At 37.9% G+C, this 18,622-nt stretch overlaps 2 protein-coding genes across 3 annotated transcripts in view; one reads left to right on the top strand and one right to left on the bottom strand.

Annotated features, from left to right (window-relative positions):
- The window catches only part of LOC114474195 (multidrug and toxin extrusion protein 1-like), a 17,957-nt gene extending 9,908 nt beyond the window's left edge, over positions 1 to 8,049 (top strand). Inside the window, exons 11-17 of one of the 2 annotated variants that reach the window (XM_028464308.1) lie at positions 2,229 to 2,337; positions 2,464 to 2,539; positions 2,784 to 2,853; positions 2,935 to 3,067; positions 3,150 to 3,244; positions 3,330 to 3,372; positions 7,512 to 8,049. In XM_028464308.1, coding sequence (XP_028320109.1) covers positions 2,229 to 2,337; positions 2,464 to 2,539; positions 2,784 to 2,853; positions 2,935 to 3,067; positions 3,150 to 3,244; positions 3,330 to 3,372; positions 7,512 to 7,711 — 726 coding nt within the window. In that variant the 3' untranslated portion in view covers positions 7,712 to 8,049. Of the gene's footprint in view, positions 1 to 2,228; positions 2,338 to 2,463; positions 2,540 to 2,759; positions 2,854 to 2,934; positions 3,068 to 3,149; positions 3,245 to 3,329; positions 3,373 to 7,511 lie in introns of both variants that reach the window. The other variant, XM_028464307.1, reaches the window with a different exon arrangement.
- Positions 7,712 to 18,622, bottom strand: LOC114474599 (multidrug and toxin extrusion protein 1-like). Its single transcript, XM_028465016.1, has 18 exons — positions 18,505 to 18,622; positions 17,250 to 17,351; positions 17,035 to 17,103; positions 15,861 to 16,009; positions 14,384 to 14,426; positions 14,244 to 14,288; positions 13,168 to 13,265; positions 12,991 to 13,088; positions 11,850 to 11,963; positions 11,051 to 11,118; positions 10,849 to 10,957; positions 10,692 to 10,767; positions 9,457 to 9,526; positions 9,191 to 9,323; positions 9,020 to 9,114; positions 8,809 to 8,910; positions 8,223 to 8,285; positions 7,712 to 7,801 (listed from the first exon to the last, which is right to left on the bottom strand). Exons 1-18 carry the CDS (start codon positions 18,610 to 18,612, stop codon positions 7,712 to 7,714), a joined length of 1,632 nt encoding a protein of 543 aa, XP_028320817.1. The 5' UTR covers positions 18,613 to 18,622.

The following is an 18,622-nucleotide window of genomic DNA, read 5'->3' as shown; positions in this document are numbered from 1 at the left end:
TGGACAGATTTCTACTCGTAACTATTTTATTGCACAGTGCGAGATCCTCTAGGATAATGTTAAAAGATATTAAAAAGTGATCTGATAGCAGAGGATTTTCAGGGTAGACTTTTAGTTCATTAATATCAAGGCCATATGTTAGAACAAGATCAAGAGTATGATTTAAACGATGAGTAGCTTCATTAATAGTTTGAAAAAAGCCAACTGAGTCTATTAGGGACATAAAGGCTGAGCTCAGGCTATCACTATCTTTGTCAACATGGATATTAAAATCTCCTACTATCAGTATTTTATCAGAACTGAGGACTAAGTTTGATATAAACTCAGAGAATTCTGATAGAAATTCAGAATAAGGGCCTGAAGGACGGTAAATTATCGCAAATAAGACTGGCTGGCAGGTTTTTGATTCGGTATGAGATAAATTTAGAACCAGGCTTTCAAAGGAAGTGTAACTGGCCTTTGGTTTAGGATAGATTAGGAGAGAGGAATGATAAATAGCTGCTACACCACCTCCACGGCCTATGTCTCGTGGCATATGAGTATTTAAATGAGTGGGAGGAGTGGCTTCATTTAAACTAACATATTCATCTTGATACAGCCATGTTTCAGTTAAACAGAATAAATCAAAGTTATTTTCTGAGATAAGGTCATTTACTAGTAGAGATTTGGATCTCAGTGATCTAATATTTAATAGAGCACATCTAATGGTTTTATGTTTTGGTGTTTCTAGATTTGAGATTTTAATTTTTTTCAGATTTTTATAATTGATAGCTCTTTTATTTGATTTTATGTTAAAATCATTGTGAAATTTGGGTCGGGGGACAGACACCGTCTCCATAAAATAATATTCATCACCATCACAACAGTTGTCATGGTGATGAACACAGCTATCATAATAGCAATGGGAGGGAAACTGTCCTAAGGCAAGCGCAGAGGGGCGTGGAGGACTCCACCTCTGTAACATGGTCTCATTCATGAGATGTCATAACAGTGACTGTGCCATGTTTTCTGATAGTAGAGATGCTCCCTCCAAAGTAGGATGGATTCCATCTCTTCCTATCAGGTTCGGTTTTCCCTAGGTTTTCCCTAGGATCTCCAATTATCAATGAAGCCCACCTCGTTTTCTGGACACCACCTCGATAGCCAGCGGTTAAATGATGACATGCGGCTATACATATCATCACTGGTCAGATTTGGTAAGGGACCAGAGAAAATTACGGAGTCCGACATTGTTTTAGCATAAGCACAAACTGATTCAATGTTCACTTTGGTTGCTTCCGACTGACGACGTCGGGAGTCATTAGTGCCGACATGGAGGACTATCCTATCAAACTTACGGTTACTCTTTGCCAGCAACTTTAGATTTGATTCTATGTCGCCCGCTCTGGCCCCTGGGATGCACCTCACGATGCCCGCTGACTTCGCTAGCTTCACGTTTCTCACTATGGAGTCGCCAATTATCAGAGTTTGTTCCCCGGTGAGTGTGTTGTCCTCACGGAGGGGGGAGAACCTGTTTGAGACGTGAACATGGTGGTGTCCCGAGCGGCTTTTTGACCTTCGACTATGCTTACCACGGACAGTAACCCAATCATTGCTGGCCGGGGGGGAGGCTAAGCTAGAGCTAGCACGGTCCGCACCGGCTAGGTCCTGCTTGCTAGTTTCGGTTTTGGTATCAGGGGTGCGGAACCGCTTCTCCAGATTGTTGATCCTCGCCTCCATATCTAACAGTACGCTACACTTTATGCAACTGCCATTGTCCCTAAAGGAGGACGAGGAGTAACTAAACATCTGACACACCGGGCAGGAGAGCGGAGGGGAGGAGAGAGAAGCCATAGGTGCTAAATTTAAGCTAAGCTAAGCTTAGGACAAAAGGAAGTTTAAAGGAGATTACACTGCCTATAAGAGGCGAGATTGCTTTTTATTTAACCTTCGTATGTTTAACTGTACGGTAAAAAATTAAAACAAGTGTTTTCAAGGCTAAAATATCAATGACAACAAGTTTGATTAGAGTTAGCAGAACACAGTAGTAGAGCGCTGCAAGCAGCGGTAGAGCGTAAACAGGAAATGATCGATACGTCAGCACGTCACCAGCCTGTACGTCACCCACAGCTTCAGAATGGTATTTATCTGTGTTGGTATATGTATTTTACAATGTTAAGAAAGGAGAACGCACCCGTTAGCCCATGAATATAAAAGACCTCCCTGTCTTGTGACATTCCCATTTTTAGTTTCCATTGGGTTTTGGTATAGCCGGCAGCGTGAGGGTTGGAAATGCTCTGGGAGCTGGAGACACCATGACGGCCAAAACCTCTGCTAAACTGTCAACATTCTGTGCAGGTCAGTGGGTTTGATCAAGTGTCACATGTAAAAAAAAAAGACAAGACATTGAAGAAAAGCATATCACATGTGTTTGCCACATTCTATCACATGACACTTGAATTACCTTTGTTCTTCTTTTTACAGGCTTAATTTCTATTGGTTTTGCGATTCTCATTGGTTGTCTGAAAGAGCACATCTCTTATATCTTTTCATACGACGAGTAAGTAAAGGCTTATCCTACATTGTTCTCTGGGTCGATTATAAACCAAATTCAAAGTCATCATTAAATGTGCAAGAGAGAAAGTATTTCTATTTCATAATATGAGTGAGACATCTCACTCATTTTACTCATAGAACCGGGGTTATATACATAACCTAAAGTTGTTTAATCAGGCAAACAAATTATGATATTAGTTTTGATTGTAATTTTATATTGGAAGGATTTTTTTTTACTTTCCTTTCAGAGAAATTCGGAAAAAGGTTGCTGAAGTAATGACTTTTTATGCCCCGTTCTTCTTCTTGGATGCTCTGTCTGTAAGTGTTCCTTAAAGTGACTCATCTCTCTTTTTTTTTTTGGTCATGTTTAACTTGTTCTTTATTTTCTTACCTGACAAGGCTGCTTTAGGGGGTGTTGTTAGAGGAACAGGTAAACAGAAAGTTGGAGCTGTTTGTAACCTTTTGGGTTTTTATGGTGTTGGTTTCCCCATTGGAGTCTCACTGATGTTTGCAGCCAAGCTAGGAATCATTGGTAAGATTTTGGACCACATTGATACTTTTAAACTTACTTAAGCGGTGTCTTACAAAAACTATCAATGTTTCATCTTCCATAGGTCTGTGGACAGGAATGCTTACATGTGTCTTTATTCAGTCCTCCTTTTTGATCATCTACCTGAGCAGAATGGACTGGAAGAAAATTACGGTCGAGGTCGATGTCTAAAGCTTAATCTTAAACTACCTTGGTTAATATTTGAATGAATCGTTCTTTATACATTGTTGTTTTTTCCTTTCAGGCTCAGAACCGAGCCGGAGTGAGTGGGAATCCCAGTGACAAGAGTAAGTAGGAGCATGAGCATGCAGTTGATGCAACATATGCTGCTGTGTGTGAAACTGGGGGTGCGTCTGAACAGTTCCTCCTATCTCCTTTCCTATCCATTTTTCCTTACACTACAAATTTCCAAAAATAGAATACTAAAAGCGCATTTATAACACTTTCCGCTGTGCCTCTAACTGCAGATATAATCTCAAATATCACAAGGTTTCAATGTAAATCAAAGGAAAAGAGGCTACCAGGCTGCGAGGAACAAAAGTGAAACTAAAAGGACTTCACATTGAGAATGGTTGCTACACTCACCTTCCACTCAGAAATCGACATTAATCTAAAATAAGTATGATTTTAAAAAATTGTTACATTTATGCAATATATAGGATGTAGGCCTTCGTATCGGCTGCCACGTGAATACATAATGAATGCAAACTAAGAATAGGCTGCACAAAAAGTTTACTGTGTTTGTTTTACAACATCCGCATAACATTCATAGTTTGGATATGGGTTTTAGATTTTTAAAGTTGTTCAAAGCATATTATTGCATTGGTAACTTACATGATCTGCATCCCTTTTCAGTCATTGTGAGTTTCTGTGAACGCTTGGATCAGGGATTCCTTTAAATGTTGTCACCACAAAGAGTTGTGGGTCAGCATTATTTTGTCTCCGTTGGTAAAGAATGGGGCGCACGGTGGCTTAGTGGTTAGCACATCCGCCCCACAGCAAGAAGGTCCTGGGTTCAAGCCCTGGGGTGTGGAGTTTGCATGTTCCCCCCTTGCTGCGTGGGTTTCCTCCGGGTCCTCCGGCTTCCTCCCACAATCCAAAAACATGACTAAGGTTGATTGGAGTCTGTAAATTGCCCATTGGAGTGAATGAGAGAGTGAGTGGTTGTCTGTGTCTGTGGTGTTGCCCTGTGATGGACTGGCGCCCTGTCTAGGGTGTACCCCCGCCCAGCGCCCTATGAGAGCCGCATCAGTGTTTCATAGGCCAAAGGAGGTTATAAAGGAAGTATTGCGCCTCCTTTCCTTAGCTTTTAGAGAATTGCTGCCACTTCAACACTTCCAGGGGTGAAGGAAAAGTAGATAGGAAAGGAGATAGGAGGGACTATTCGGACACACCCAGGGAATTGTGGTAGTCGAAAAATGGGAAGCTTTACTGCACATCTTCATTTGCAGTTACAGGCTGCTACTGTCACGACAGCTGGTGGTAGTGGTGTAGTGGTGGTGGAGGAGTGTTGAGCAGGAGTCTGCATAACAAAAAAAAACCTAAATAGAAATGGTAGGCAGGCTCGGGGAACACCGCGGAGGGAGAAACGCCATGGGAATGGAAGCAGGAAATCAAGACACAGTAGGTCAATAACACAGCAATCATTCAGTGTCCAAACACTCAGCTCAATAGTGAGGGAAGCTTGATTGGGAACGTACCTGAGTGCAAAACAGGTGGGAGCTAATCACTCAACCCAAACACACTGACATCACTGGGAGGTGGAGACATGAGCAGGAATAAATGGGAACACAAAGATACAAGAGTTAAAGCATGAATCAAAACAACTAAGAATTATTGAAAAGGGTTTAACCAGTGCTTTATTTGTAAATCATCAGGTCCCGGAGCAAACGACGGGTGTTGTTCCTGCACTAAGAGAGAGACAAAAATGTCACAGAATAAATTTTTTAAAGCACCTTTTGCTAACTAAATGGGCCGATGATATCATGTGAGCACAAACAACCAATCAGCTTTAAAAAAGCACGGACAATAACACGTTTCAGAGAATCCATCTCTCACTCTCTGAGTGTCAGCTGTCAAAATCTGCCGTGTTTCAGCAACAAGGACAGCGCAAAATCACCACTAATTTAGCCACGAAAGGTCACTAGACTTTCAGAACACAAAGACCCATAAATACAAAATATTTACAAACTTTTACACCCATAACATAAGACCATAACTCCTCTAATGAATCAGCAGCAGAGCAGAAAATGAAAACAAAATGCGTGCTTTCCTTTTATTTGTCAAAATAGTCCCAGCCAACAGCCATGGAGAACTTTGTAGGAGAACTTTTTCTGCCGAGGCCTGTCTTGTCTTTTACAATCCAAGAGTAGCAGCTAAGCTCCACAGAAACAAGCTTGGACTTCTCTTCCTCAGGTTTTTAAGCTGACAGAGAAGCTATTTTTGCCCAAAATGCCCCTTTAGACTAGCGTGGGGCGTGGCTTGACTGTCTAAATTCAATTTTGTGTTTACAATGAAATTTCCAGTCATTTCAACTAAAAAAACAACACAGCTGTCCAGATATAATACTTCAAAATGTAATGAAAATCCTAAAAGCAAAAAAGGGGTTGGATTTTTTTATTTATTTATTTTTTAAATGAGGTGCTGGATCCAATCAAATAAGTGCCAGTCAAAATATGGGAGGTGCTGGATCCTGTCCCAATTATAACTAAAACAGGACCACAAAAACAACAACAACAATCCTGACAGCTACAACCTTAGTGATGATTGCTATGCAAGAGCAACAACTCCACACAGACCCTTATTTGTACGTGCAGGCTACCAGGGGGTATTTCATCAAAGTGATCTTAATAGAGCCAGGCCTACGGTTTAAACCAGGTTTAAACCTGGTTTACCCAAGCCGTCCGTGACCACGCTGGCTTTCCCCATTCCATCAAACTCTTCTCAGCTTGGAGCTCCCCAGCTAAGCCAAGCCAGCTGACACTGTTTAGCTTAAGTGAACGTCTTCATGAGATCCACGAGATTGATCACAGATTTAATGATTCAAGACGTGAGGGTGCAAGCACTGCAGCTTTTAGTGATTGAACAGCCAATAGAAACCACTGCTGAGACCAACAGGATGTGACATCATCTGTTACTGAGCAGTGAGAATAAAGGACGAAAACATTTAAGTTTCTGTGGTTTGAACATTTTAAAAATGGTAAATAAGAGTTAAATATGGTGTTATTTTGTCAATTTATCACAGAAAACAACTGAAGCATCTGTCAGCGTTTAATAAAAGACAATGTTGTAATACAGTAATTAAATAATATGTATTTTATGAGACTAGTGAGTGTTTGTTGAACTCAGCACTAAACATTAAATTTAAATGAACGGAGGGAGGGAGCAGCGGTGCTGTGTGCGCCGCTGGATGTCACGTCCAAAACTGCAGACGCCCCAGGTACAGGTGAGCAGCGCACACAGGAGGTGCGTGCACTGCGTGCACATCCTGAAAAGTGACAATGTATTTTTTGCATCGGAGAGCTTTAGTGCTCTGCCCTGTGACTGTCCCTGAACAGCCTCTCCCTCTCTTTATATTCAGAGATTTCTCATTATTAATCTCTGATCAATGAATGGACATTTTAACCGTGTGATAAACAGAGGCGATGGATACGCATAACGCACGTATCCTTATATAGACATATTATTACTGATGGTTTAAACACATGGAGACTGTGATATCTCATTAAAAAGTATGATACGCATTAAACACATAATAACACAAAGATTCTATCGTCATTTGTATTGATTTAAAATCATATTTAAACATATGCCATTATATCCTGTTTCGTTTCCTTTTAAGATACTGTGTTAAAACAATATTGAAAAAAAAATTGAAAAATAAGTTTTTTAGAGTGTTTAAAGCATCACTAAATAACTTCATTAAAATTAATGTTTCATGAGAGTGCATCTGCAGCTTAAGCCAAGCCTGCTGCTTAAACCTGGTCGGGAGCAGGTTTGCGCCACCAGCTGTGTTACTATGGTAACTTAAGTATTTTCTCTTCGATGAAATGGCCATTCCAGTTAGAACCTGGCTTAACTGGATGAGTTGAATTGTGACTCGAGAGTTATAGTGAGTATTGAGTTGGTAGTTTTAATAGCATAGATTGTTCATAGCATATTGTCTAATATCGACTGAGTGTGTCTTAAATGCTCCATAATCAACGCATTTTTTTGAATTTCCGTCTAAGATGTACATCAACCAAAACCTAGGGTTTAGTCACTCTTTAGAGGGGGGAGAAAAAATGTGAAGTCTCCTTTTGTAGTAATTATTTTATATACAAGAAACACATTGTACTTTCCAACATACAGTAACAATAATTTAAGATTTAATAATAGACTAGGGAATATATCTAAGACCTAATCATTTCATGTCTTGTGTGTCAAGGTCCTCGACCAGAAGATCCAGAACACTCCTTGGTCCAACCTGACTCCACGCTTGAACTTGAGCAGGGACCTGTATCAGAAGACACTGAGCCTTCTTGGAGGAATTTGGTTCTGCTTCGTGGACTTGCACTGGCTGCCATGCTTTTTATCTTGGCCGTTGGGATCATTATAAATACAATAATCAATAGTTTGGGTACTTGATCAGGAGTGAAGAATGTTCAATGCGGATGAACTCCTCAGCCACACCCGCTCAATACGATGCTGGGACAAAGATGCCAGACCAGGGCAGCACTAAGGCACCAGTACACATGAGCAAAGGGGCAAGAAAATGCTAAATATGCATGACCAGAACATTTAATTTACATGCTTTTACTCTCAATACAAAGTATTTTAAAATGGTGATTAATTTATTTTCTACATTAATCTAAAAGCAGAGGCAATCTTTGGATGTTTGATTTTGCTGTATTTTCACTCACTCTGGCTCTTCATTTCCAACCAGAATGTTGGTAAGAATTTGATCAGGGGCATAGGTAGTATTGATCCACTGTGTAGTCGAGCTGTTTTTTGAAGGAATCTCAGGTAAAGGAACCAGGAAGTGCACACTTGTGCCTATTGCCAACAGCGCAGCAACTGCAAACATAGTCAGTCCTCGTCTGAAGATCAACTGAGTGTTTGAGAGACGGTTTCCATTCAACCCCTGGTTTGCTTGTACTTCCACCTTCTCTGTGTCCTCAGTCAGGCACTGAGTGCCCTCTGCCTGGTGTCCACCCGCTGACTACAAAAGAGACACACAATTATTGTCAAATTTCTATAGAGATGAATGAAGCAAATAAAACCAATTCAAATTATTTACTCAGTGAAGAAAGCTTCGGAGTAGCTTCTAGGCCACATTTTGAACGTCTTGGTCTTGTCTCGGTATGATCAGACTCTGGATTTTTCATCAAGACCAGCACTGCTATTCTCCAGCTTCAATGATATGCTAATAATAAGAAGCACTTGGAACTGTTCCTGAATAATTCATGTTGTAATTTAAGTTAAAAACATTTAGCATTTTAGCTCACAGATTGTTTTACCTCCTTGGAAATGGACATCAGTCCATCTCATACCTTTGAACGCTTTTTGATATGCCTCATTCACGTAATGTAATAATAAATATTTTATTTTCAGATATTTAGAATAATTCTGTACTAATCAGTGCCTTTTAAATGCACACAATGATGTATTCTTTGCAGTATTTTAAATGTGCATTTAATGTATGAAATATTAATTTTACACTTGAATAAAAAAGCATTCCTTACAATCAATTCATTTGATGTCCGGCCTGTTGTGCTGTCACCCAAAGTTGTGGTCACTGGGCTTAATAACGTGTCTTCAGAGTGTTTTCTGGCTCGTTTCACAGCCTATAGAGAAAGCACATCAAGAAAAGTCGATTTTGTTTTATTTTCTCCTCTCTGCCAAGTCTTTCTGTCCAAAGTGAAGACCAGACTGATAAATGAGCCAGAAACAAACCTCATCTGTCATTTTCTCCCAGTCCAGTTTGAAGATGAGAATGATGTAAAAAGTGGACTGTAAAACAACACAGATGAGCAACCCCAGCCAAAAGCCTGAGGAGAGAGACGCAGAGAGAGAGAAATGTGACAGTGAAACCTGTAGTAGGTTAAGCTCATTCTTAAAAAATACCTAAAACTCTCAGTTTGGCCACAAACATTAAAGTAATGCTCAGTGAAAGCCCAATGCAGTAGTATCCTATGAAATTAGCCACAGCCGGAATCCTCTGTCTGCCGGTGCCCAAAAAGATACCCGTGCATACGGACTGAAACATAAAAGCACAAAGCTGTAATGATTATGAAATGTGACCGTTACCACTTTTTAGATTTTGATACTTTGGTTTGCACAAATATAACTTTCTGCTTAAAAACTAAATCAAAAATATTTCCATGACTCACCACAAGACCATCAAAGAACTGAAGGAAGCAGTAAGCGTTCATCAAATGTGAGACCAGACTGATTATTTTCCTGGAAACAAGATCTTTACAATTAAGATCGCTCCCTTTCAAGTCCATTTAAGCAATATTCAAAGAGTCTGGTAATTACTATTAAAAATATGTGTGGAGCATTTAGGACATTGTTTTTCAACCTTGGGGTCGCCTGGAATTAAAATGATTTGACATTGACTGATTATTGTACCTATTATCCTTTTCTAAATGAAAAATAAACCACACAACTCAACCAACTGTTTTTGAGCTGGTGCATCTTGTCACTTTGTGCACGATACTCTGTATTTGTAACAAACATGATCAAAAACTATTTCTAGAGAAAAATATCCCTTGGGTCGTGACAAATTAGCTATATAAAAATGGGGTCACAACCCAAAAAAGGTTGGGAACCACTGATTTACTCATTCCCGCTTCAATTTCTCCACACTTGTCACCAGACTAGCTTAACTAATTACACAATAAGAACAATATGCACAACTGTAACACCAAATTGAACTCTCACCTTAAAATTGTCGACTCTTCCCCACCCCTTCCATTGTCCTACCCTGACTCCCTCCTCCCTTTTTGCTTCCCCCTCACCAAGGTGTAACACTGGCCCTCTTTTTTATGTTATCCCTTTTATAAAGGTTTTCATACAAATTAATTCATTTAATTGCATTACAAAACATGTATATCTCTATGGCTCTTCAACGAAGGCAGAGGGTTACCTCTTTGCTTCCCTCTCTGCCCTCATCTCCCCTGCTGCTGCTTCTCCATCTTGTGCTGTCTTCTAGTCTGTATAATAGCAGCCTCTCTCTTCATCTCTATCCAAAACCAAAATTATGAAATTGATCATAATTTTGCAATGCAATTGACCAAATGTTTTCGACAAAGAGAATGGGCAAAGGTGAGCCCGCCTGTTCTGGCAGAACATTTGCGGCGGGATAGGGGTTGGACTCCTGGGATAAGTGGAGGGTGGCGACCCACAATCCTCCCGCTCCTGTCCTCCCATGTTACATGTGATTGTCTTTCATGTTTCTGGAACGGGATGTACAGTAACTGAAACCCCTTGTGGGATGAATAAAGGATGCCTCAATCTCATTGTTGTCATTGCTGTCGCAAAATGATTGCACTACATATAGTGTTGACCTTCGACTGCATGTGCAGACAAGAGGAAAAAAAGAAAAAAACACAAAATGACTTACTCATCAGAGGTGAAGATGCAGCCAATCACTGTTTTAACTGATGCGAGCAGAAGGCCTTCCAAAATGGCAATACTTCCTGGAAGAAAGAGGCTGTGAGCTCTTGGAATAGCAGCTCGAGTGGAGAAAGGATGGAGAAACATGCTTGGTAATGGCCAACCTGCCAGGGTGAGGGACACCTTACTGCTCAGGATGGCCCTGCCACTGTCTCCTGCTCCAAGAGCGTTCCCCACCCGTGCACAGGCTGCAGCTTGAATGCCAAAAGGGAACTAAGAAGGATTCATTGGCAACAATGTTGTTTACCTGCTCATTTTTACAAATAAACACAATTTTAAATTGAGAATTCACCACACAAACAATACCATGTAGGTTATGGCAGCTACCATCATTACAGCATGTTGAGCTGCCAGCTCATCTTCACTCAACATTCCTGGTTGGGAAAAAAAGAAGTGACATGACTCAACATTTCTGTCCAGCTTGAAGTAGATAAGTTATAGCATGGGGCAACAAATTGTAAAGTTGCGCACGCTAAAATTGACAGCAACTTTTTGCAACATTTAGCCACAAACCACATTTAAACAACGTATGTGATTTTACTTTTGACTAGATTTACATCAATATTTGTAAAATTTGTGATACATTTATTTATTGATTTTTTGTTAAATTAAGCACTCATTTGCCTGAATGAGTTTTTATTTTGGTACTTCTGGTGAATTTGCTTTTTAAGCTAGTTTCACCCATGACATTTAGATTTGACATTTAGATTTAACATTTAACATTTAGGTTTAATATTTAAAATTTAGATTTAATATTTAGGTTTAACATTTAACATTTAGATTTAATGTTTAGGTTTAACATTTAACATTTAGATTTAGATTTGATATTTCAGATTTACATTTAACAATTACCATTTAGATTTACCATTTAGAATGTAACATTTATATTTAACATTTAGTTTTAGATTGAACATTTAGATTTAGATTGAACATTAAATTTCACACATATTTCTGTAAATCTGGTCAAAAGTAACAAAAAAAATTCACATGTGTTTTTTGAATGTGGTTTGTTGCTAAATGTTGCAAAAAGTTGCTGTTTATTGTAGCATGCACAACTTTACAATTGGCACCCCATACTATAATTTGGACTATGCGTTTGGACTACCTGCAAAAAATCCTCCAAATTCATAAACCCACCACTCGAAACACTTCATTAGGGCACTGGGGATGGCCAGCTTCATGTAGGAGCCCCACTCCTGCAGTGATTCTGCAGACCAGCCTGCAGATGGAGCAAGGTACTTTTTAATATGGGAAAGGAAAGGCTGAAAATCATGCAACAAATTACAGATATTCTTTACCATTGAACAATTATTCATTAAGGTGTTTTTAGATTGTGTGACAGTTAAATGTGTTGTTTGAGCAACTAGACAAACTAAAACAGCTGAGCTGGAGCAAATAGGTATGGAAGCCTGTTTACACTACTAAAAAAATAAAACAATTATGCCAATACAAACTTCTTAGAATTTAACACATGGTACATACTAAGTGTAGAATATAGTGAAAGTAATAAAGCAATTATTGCAAAATTGATTCTGTCACATTTTTGTATGTTTCTTTGTGATTTTATATCATAATTATGACTTTCTTTCTCAAAATTCTGACTTTCTTTCTCAAAATTCTGACTTTCTATCTCATAATTCCATATTTTTCATAGTCATTTTTAAACAAAATTGTTACTGGCAGAAAACATGAGAGAATGGTGATGAGAGAGTGTGCATACTGACAGGTTGTTTCTAAGCTGCCAGACAGAAGGCAAAAAGAAAGGCCATTAAGAAGGTTAATTGAGGTGATGTAAGCATAAGTTATGTATGTAGATGAACCTTAGGCAAAGACTTCAGGGAAACGTTTCAAAAGGAAGGTCAACTAATGCTTGTGTCATTATGTGTGAGTAATGAAGCCAGGCCAAAGATATTGGTTTGCATTGGTTTTCTATTTTAAGGTACATGCAGGTACATCCTATCCAACCAAGGTGAGAGCAAAAATGCTGATTTAATGATTACATTTTTAATTAGTTTGTTTAGCCATAATGAGCATTGCATTTATCTGTTGATCACATATAATAGCATCTATCAGAGGTTCATATGGTGAGAGGCCAGAAGTGAAAGTCTTTCTTTTTTTTGTGTGTATTTATTGATTAATTACACAATCATTTTTCCATCACTAAATGTTAGCCACCTTAAATTGCTTTATTGATTGTAAGATATAATCTCTGTCATTTAATGACTACGTGCAACACCTTTCCTCACCTCCCCACGTGTTTGCATGGAGCTTCTTCCACTGAATATAAGCAAAAAGGAAAATACAGATATAAATCTGTGACAGTGTGTTGGCTGCTGCCGACCCACTGAAAGATATAAAACACAGATATTGTTGAAATATGGTTTAACATTCTATAAGGCATCTTCATGGGTGTCTGTACGTACCTCACGCCTAAGTCGAGCCAGTGGACCAGGATGTAGTTTGTAAGCACATTTGCAATGTTTGCTACTGCAGCCGTGTACATTTGAGGCAAGATTATACCCTGAGGACACAAACACCACAAGACAAAATCAATGTATTACTTTTAAGGATAGAGTACAGCTTAGACCAGTGGTTCTCAACCTTTTCAGCCCCGCAACCCCCAAAATAAAGGTTCCAGAGACTGAGGACCCCCACTGTACCTGAAGGTGGTTGAACACAGACATGAATATTAAAAACAGTCATGTGGAGACAGGGCATCTATAAGGGGGGGATAAAGGGGAGAGCTTTTTGGGGTCCACCCATAAAGTCAGTAATATGATGGTCTATTGTTCTATGAATCTGTGATAACCACTATTTATCTGAATAATATCCAATGTTATCCAGGAAGTTTATTATTATTTGTGACATAGTATATATTCATCTTAAAGATGTAAATCCTTGTTTTGATCAGAAATAAAATGAGTAAAAGTGACAAATAATGGAGGAAAAGCTGATGAAATATATAAACAGAAATTGGTTAAAAGTTGTGAACTAGAGTGGCCAAAAACGGACAGAAAAAGTGGTAAAAAGGGTTCAAAGTGTCAATATTGGAACATTTATAAGGAACAATTAGTTTAAACCTGCAAATAATGGGCATGACAAATTGTGAATGTGGTTAAGGTGGCAAAAATAAGCATGAAAAATAGTGAAAAAAAATTACATAAAAGGCATTGGAATTGTATGGAGAAGGGGCAGAAATGGGAGTAATGTAGCAAAATGACTGAAAGGATCAAAAATATGGCAAGAAAAAGTGATGAAAATGGGTTAAAATATAACAAGTTTGGTGTAGTTGCAGAAAAAAGGGTTCAAAATAAGCCAAAATGGCCTCAAATATTCAATTTGTTTCATGAAGGCATCTGGAGACATCCTCCCAGTGTCTTGTGACCTCCAATGGGGTCCCGACCTCAAGGTTGAAAACCACTTTCTTAGACAAAGTAAATGTGTATGCATCAAAAAAAAATATACATTTCATTTAATGGGTTTAACTTGTGGTTCATACCTGGTTCTGCAGATAAGACACCTGGAGGTGATGCAGAAACATTGCCTGGATAAATGGTAGTCATTACGTGATTCATTTTGTTATAATAATCATGTCAGAGAACATAACAAATGTGTAGCTAGACTTGTTTGAATACTCACTGGAACGGCCGGCAGGAATAGTGTAATATAAAGCTGGGCAATCCTGAAAACAGGAAGCATGAAAACACTGTGCTCAGATTCATAGTTACAACATGTTTAGATTTACAAAGAATATAGGCGACTGGTTTTAGATTAAATTAGGAAAATCAGTTTGGGGACAGTTAGCAAGGATAGAAAAATAACTCATATTTTGTAAGTGTAATTGTGTTTATGTGGAGGTTTTCTTCCTGGATTGTGGTTTTACCCCCAATCCATCATACATTTCTACATTGATTGTTTAGTGATAGCCCATCTCTCTGGGTGTCAGTGATGAACTGGTGCTCTGTTTGTTCCCTGAGTTAGCCAGCCTAATATACCTGATCACGTTTATGGGGATAGAAAATGTATGATTTGATGGATTATTAGTTGAAATACAATGACAGTGCGGAACAGTAAAAAAAACCTCTGACACAAATCCCATACACCATAGTTTTTCTTTTTTTTTTGCAGGCATTGTCATGGAGAGCTCTATGGAGAAATTTGATTATCCGATGCTGCTCCTATTTATGAATTTTTCTGCAGTAGCAGTAAAAGCAGCAGGATGCTTACTTTGTATTTCCTCACAATGGTCTTCTCCCTTTTTCTGACAACATAGTCAGGCATTTGAATCCAAATCAAGTCAAAGACTGTCAAATTACAACGAGTCCCTGGTCAAAAAGCATAATTTGACTGATATTATGCATGCTATGTTGGATACACATTTCTCTTTAGGGTTGGTAAAAAAAAAAAGATCTAAAATACAATAAAAACTAAAAATAAAAGAAGACAAATACTTTTGTAAGAAATAATTTTGATCTATGTATTGTTTGTCGGTTTATTTTTTAAACATGTAATATCTAGGTATATACACCCAGAAACAGAGAAATTGTGTATAATTTGTAGCAAAATAAGAAATAATAAAAAACAGGAAAATAAAATATAAAAACAATACTAATACATACATACATACAAACATCAACTACTACTACTACTAATGATAATAATAATAATAATAATAATAATAATAATAATAATAATAATAATAATAATAATAATAATAATAATAATAATAATAATAATAATAAAGTACATTTTTTTGTAGATATGAAAAAGTAGTAGTGAATGTTAAGTCATGTTATGTTCATTCTTCTGAGATGTTTCACCTTTAAACCCCCAAATATATTTAAAAATATACAGGCATCATGTTCATGAATGCTGAACTTTTCACACTTCCTGAAGAACCAATTTTGAGTATGTGCTCCAACATTTTAGTATGCAGTGTAACTGCTCAGTATCAGTTTGAATGCAGAGTTGGTGTTTGTAGGTCACCAAGGACTTCAAAGTTACCACGCTGCTGGAAACGTACGCAACATTGATGTATGCGTGCTGCTCTTTGTTAATTAAACACTATTCCTTTGCAATCCCCAAGTATTTATAAAGTAATGAATTGTCTTATTACCTGGCTACATCAGGGTCCTGGCCCAGGCAGAGCAGGATGCTCTGGGTGTTAATGAGCAGAGCCCAGCAGGGCAGACAGAACAGTAAGAGGATGATGATGCCACGCTGAAGAATCACTCCCACCCTCAGCAGGTTCTTACCACCAAACGTCTGCAACAAAACCATGACTCTTTCAGAGGTGATGGCATGAAGCAAACAGGAGAAGCAGTCCACAACTGTCAGGGTTGTGGTCAATAGTAATTGTAATTGCATAATTGATAAATAATTACAATTATGGTAGAATGTTGTTGTCGTAATCATAATGAAATTGTAATTGAGTTTAGAAGATTTACTTAAGTAATTGTAATTACAATGAAATTTCTATAAAGATTGTCAATTATAATTTAACGCAAAACTGGAGAATTATGTTACAGTTCTATGTACAGTTCTACACATGTGTAGTTAACAATATTAAAATATGTTTCATATCAACCTTTTCCACATTTTAACATTAATTATTTTTTTTTTTTTAAATTGAGGAGTATACTGACATAAAAAAGGCTCAGACATCCACACCAAAATATTTTATAACGTATATTTTCATTGATTACGAAGTCTAATAAGGTAACCAATCAAAATAAAAGATATTAGATGATAGATACTTGTTTTTAGTGTATTTTACAGCTGATTTACGAGCCGCACATTAACAAATGACCACAACACATTTACAATTTACTGCAACACTTTTACAAAAGATCAAAACAAAATAACAAATATGGAAACAATGTGTTACTTACAATATGCCTTTGTAAACTTGTTTCAACAATTGCAAAAGTGTTTGCTATTTGTATTTTTTTTTTTTAGCTAATTATGTAAATTTGTTTTCAAATATGTAAATTTTTTGTGGTATTTGTAAATGTGTTTTGCACTTCTCAGCCACTGTAATGCTAACAGAAACACATGAGGAAGATTAATTTTTATCAGATTATTCATGTCAGGCTCAGTAATTGTGATTCATTGTAATCCAACTTTAGTAATTGGGAACATAATTTAATTTCTGAGGATAAAAATGTATTGTCATTTAATTGTAATTGGAAAAAATGCTGGTCACTGTTACTGAAAAATGGAATTGGCCCCAACCCTGACAACTGTGTTTAATTATTAGATAAAAAATAAACATTAAAAAAACTCCAGACCTGAGAAACCAGAGTATCACATGCCAGTCCCAGACCACAGCCAGTCGCTGCAGTTGTTACATTAATGGTCTGAAATGAAAGGCAAAGCATTTCGTCCACTATTCAAAAGGAGAAAATAAACTTATTCAATCCCCCAGTCAGCTGTAATCGGCCAATCATAGGGTGCAATTACAGTCCATTTTCTCACTTCAGCCAGCACACAGTGGGCCACTTACAGCAGAGGCTAATCCATATCCAGCCATCACATTATTTCCCAGACGTCCACAGAACATTGTGACGACAAATGGAAGCAGGTAATTGAGGATTCTAGACAGCAGCTACAAGGACAAACATGAATAGCAGCACAGGTAAAACATGAGTGTGACGTCACAGTAAAATATAACTTCACTTAGGCTGTGTGCTGTCAAACATACAACCACACAGATGTAACAGTAACCTCTCAGACTCTTATTAGTCAATTGCTTTTTACCTGCCCTGCTTTTTAAAATAACATCCTCATTTTTTTTTTTTTTTTTTAAACAAAGAAGTACAGCAGGCATGGGCAACTGGCGGCCCGGTGGCCACATAAGGCCCACGACCTAATTCTGGAGACAAATCCACCAAACATTGCAATTCAAAAAATTGGAAGCAATATGAAGCCCAACATAATGCACAAAATAACTCTGAAAACACACAAGATGACAGCAAAATACACAGAATGTCAACAAAAACACAAAACAGACTTATAAAACATACAAAGGGACATCAGAAACACAAAATAAACCACCTGAATGCACACAAAACAAAAACAACAACAACAACAACAACATATACACACACACAAAGCCCTTTTTTGGGGTTTTTTTATTTAGATTTTTGTATATTATTTCTCTTGTGTTAAGTATGGATTAACAATTTAGTTTGAAATTTCTGTTTTTAAGACCTTTTACATTTTAGGCTGCCTTTTAAAATCTGGCCTGGGACAACAGATGAAAAGTAGCCCCTTCTGGCTAACTCAGGCTCATTTACAGCACGTCTGTTTATTAATGTGCATTGTCACTTTTAAATAATCAATAAATTCAAATTCAAATTGTGCACAAATTGACAACAAACATTGTGAAAAATAAACAAAATGCAAGCACGACACACAGGAAATAAAAAAAAACACTTATAATGACTCGTGAAATACACAAAAGGCCAGGAGAAATTCCCAAAATAACAAATAAATACACAAATTTACCACAAAAACACACAAAATGACTAAAACCGTCACAAAAAAGAGAACAAACCATGATAAAACCCTTTGTTCTTTCCTGTGTTAATGCTCAGATTGGTCATGATTATAGTAAATGCTGACATGAATGTTGATATTGTGGCCCTCAGATCAGACAATCACATTTTTGTGGCCCTGCTGTGATAAAATTTGGACATCTCTGAAATACAGCCACCAGTCTCTTATTCTTTACAATACAGTACAGTGTCAGTGCTTACCAGAGGGCCCGTCATCCTCAAAATGTGGTACAGCTCCTCTCTGTGGGCCGCGGGCACCCTGTGGCGAACCCACCTGCAGCAGAAAAGCTTGTCACTGGATCTCTTCATGTCCTCAATG

The sequence above is a fragment of the Gouania willdenowi genome, chromosome 13, assembly GCF_900634775.1.
Source record: "Gouania willdenowi chromosome 13, fGouWil2.1, whole genome shotgun sequence".
Lineage (NCBI taxonomy): Eukaryota > Metazoa > Chordata > Actinopteri > Blenniiformes > Gobiesocidae > Gouania > Gouania willdenowi.
Note: the sequence above shows the minus strand (reverse complement) of the source record. Positions and strands in the feature narration are given on the sequence as shown.

Bases quoted from the DNA above. Each gene is read 5' to 3' on its own strand.
- LOC114474599 (XM_028465016.1), bottom strand. From the start codon at position 18,612: ATGAAGAGATCCAGTGACAAGCTTTTCTGCTGCAGGTGGGTTCGCCAC. The intron at 14,427-15,860 runs GTAATAAGACAA...TCCTGTTTTCAG, and splicing joins CAGGACCCTGATGTAGCCAG to GATTGCCCAGCTTTATATTA. The intron at 13,089-13,167 runs GTACGTACAGAC...TATATCTTTCAG, and splicing joins TGGCTCGACTTAGGCGTGAG to TGGGTCGGCAGCAGCCAACA.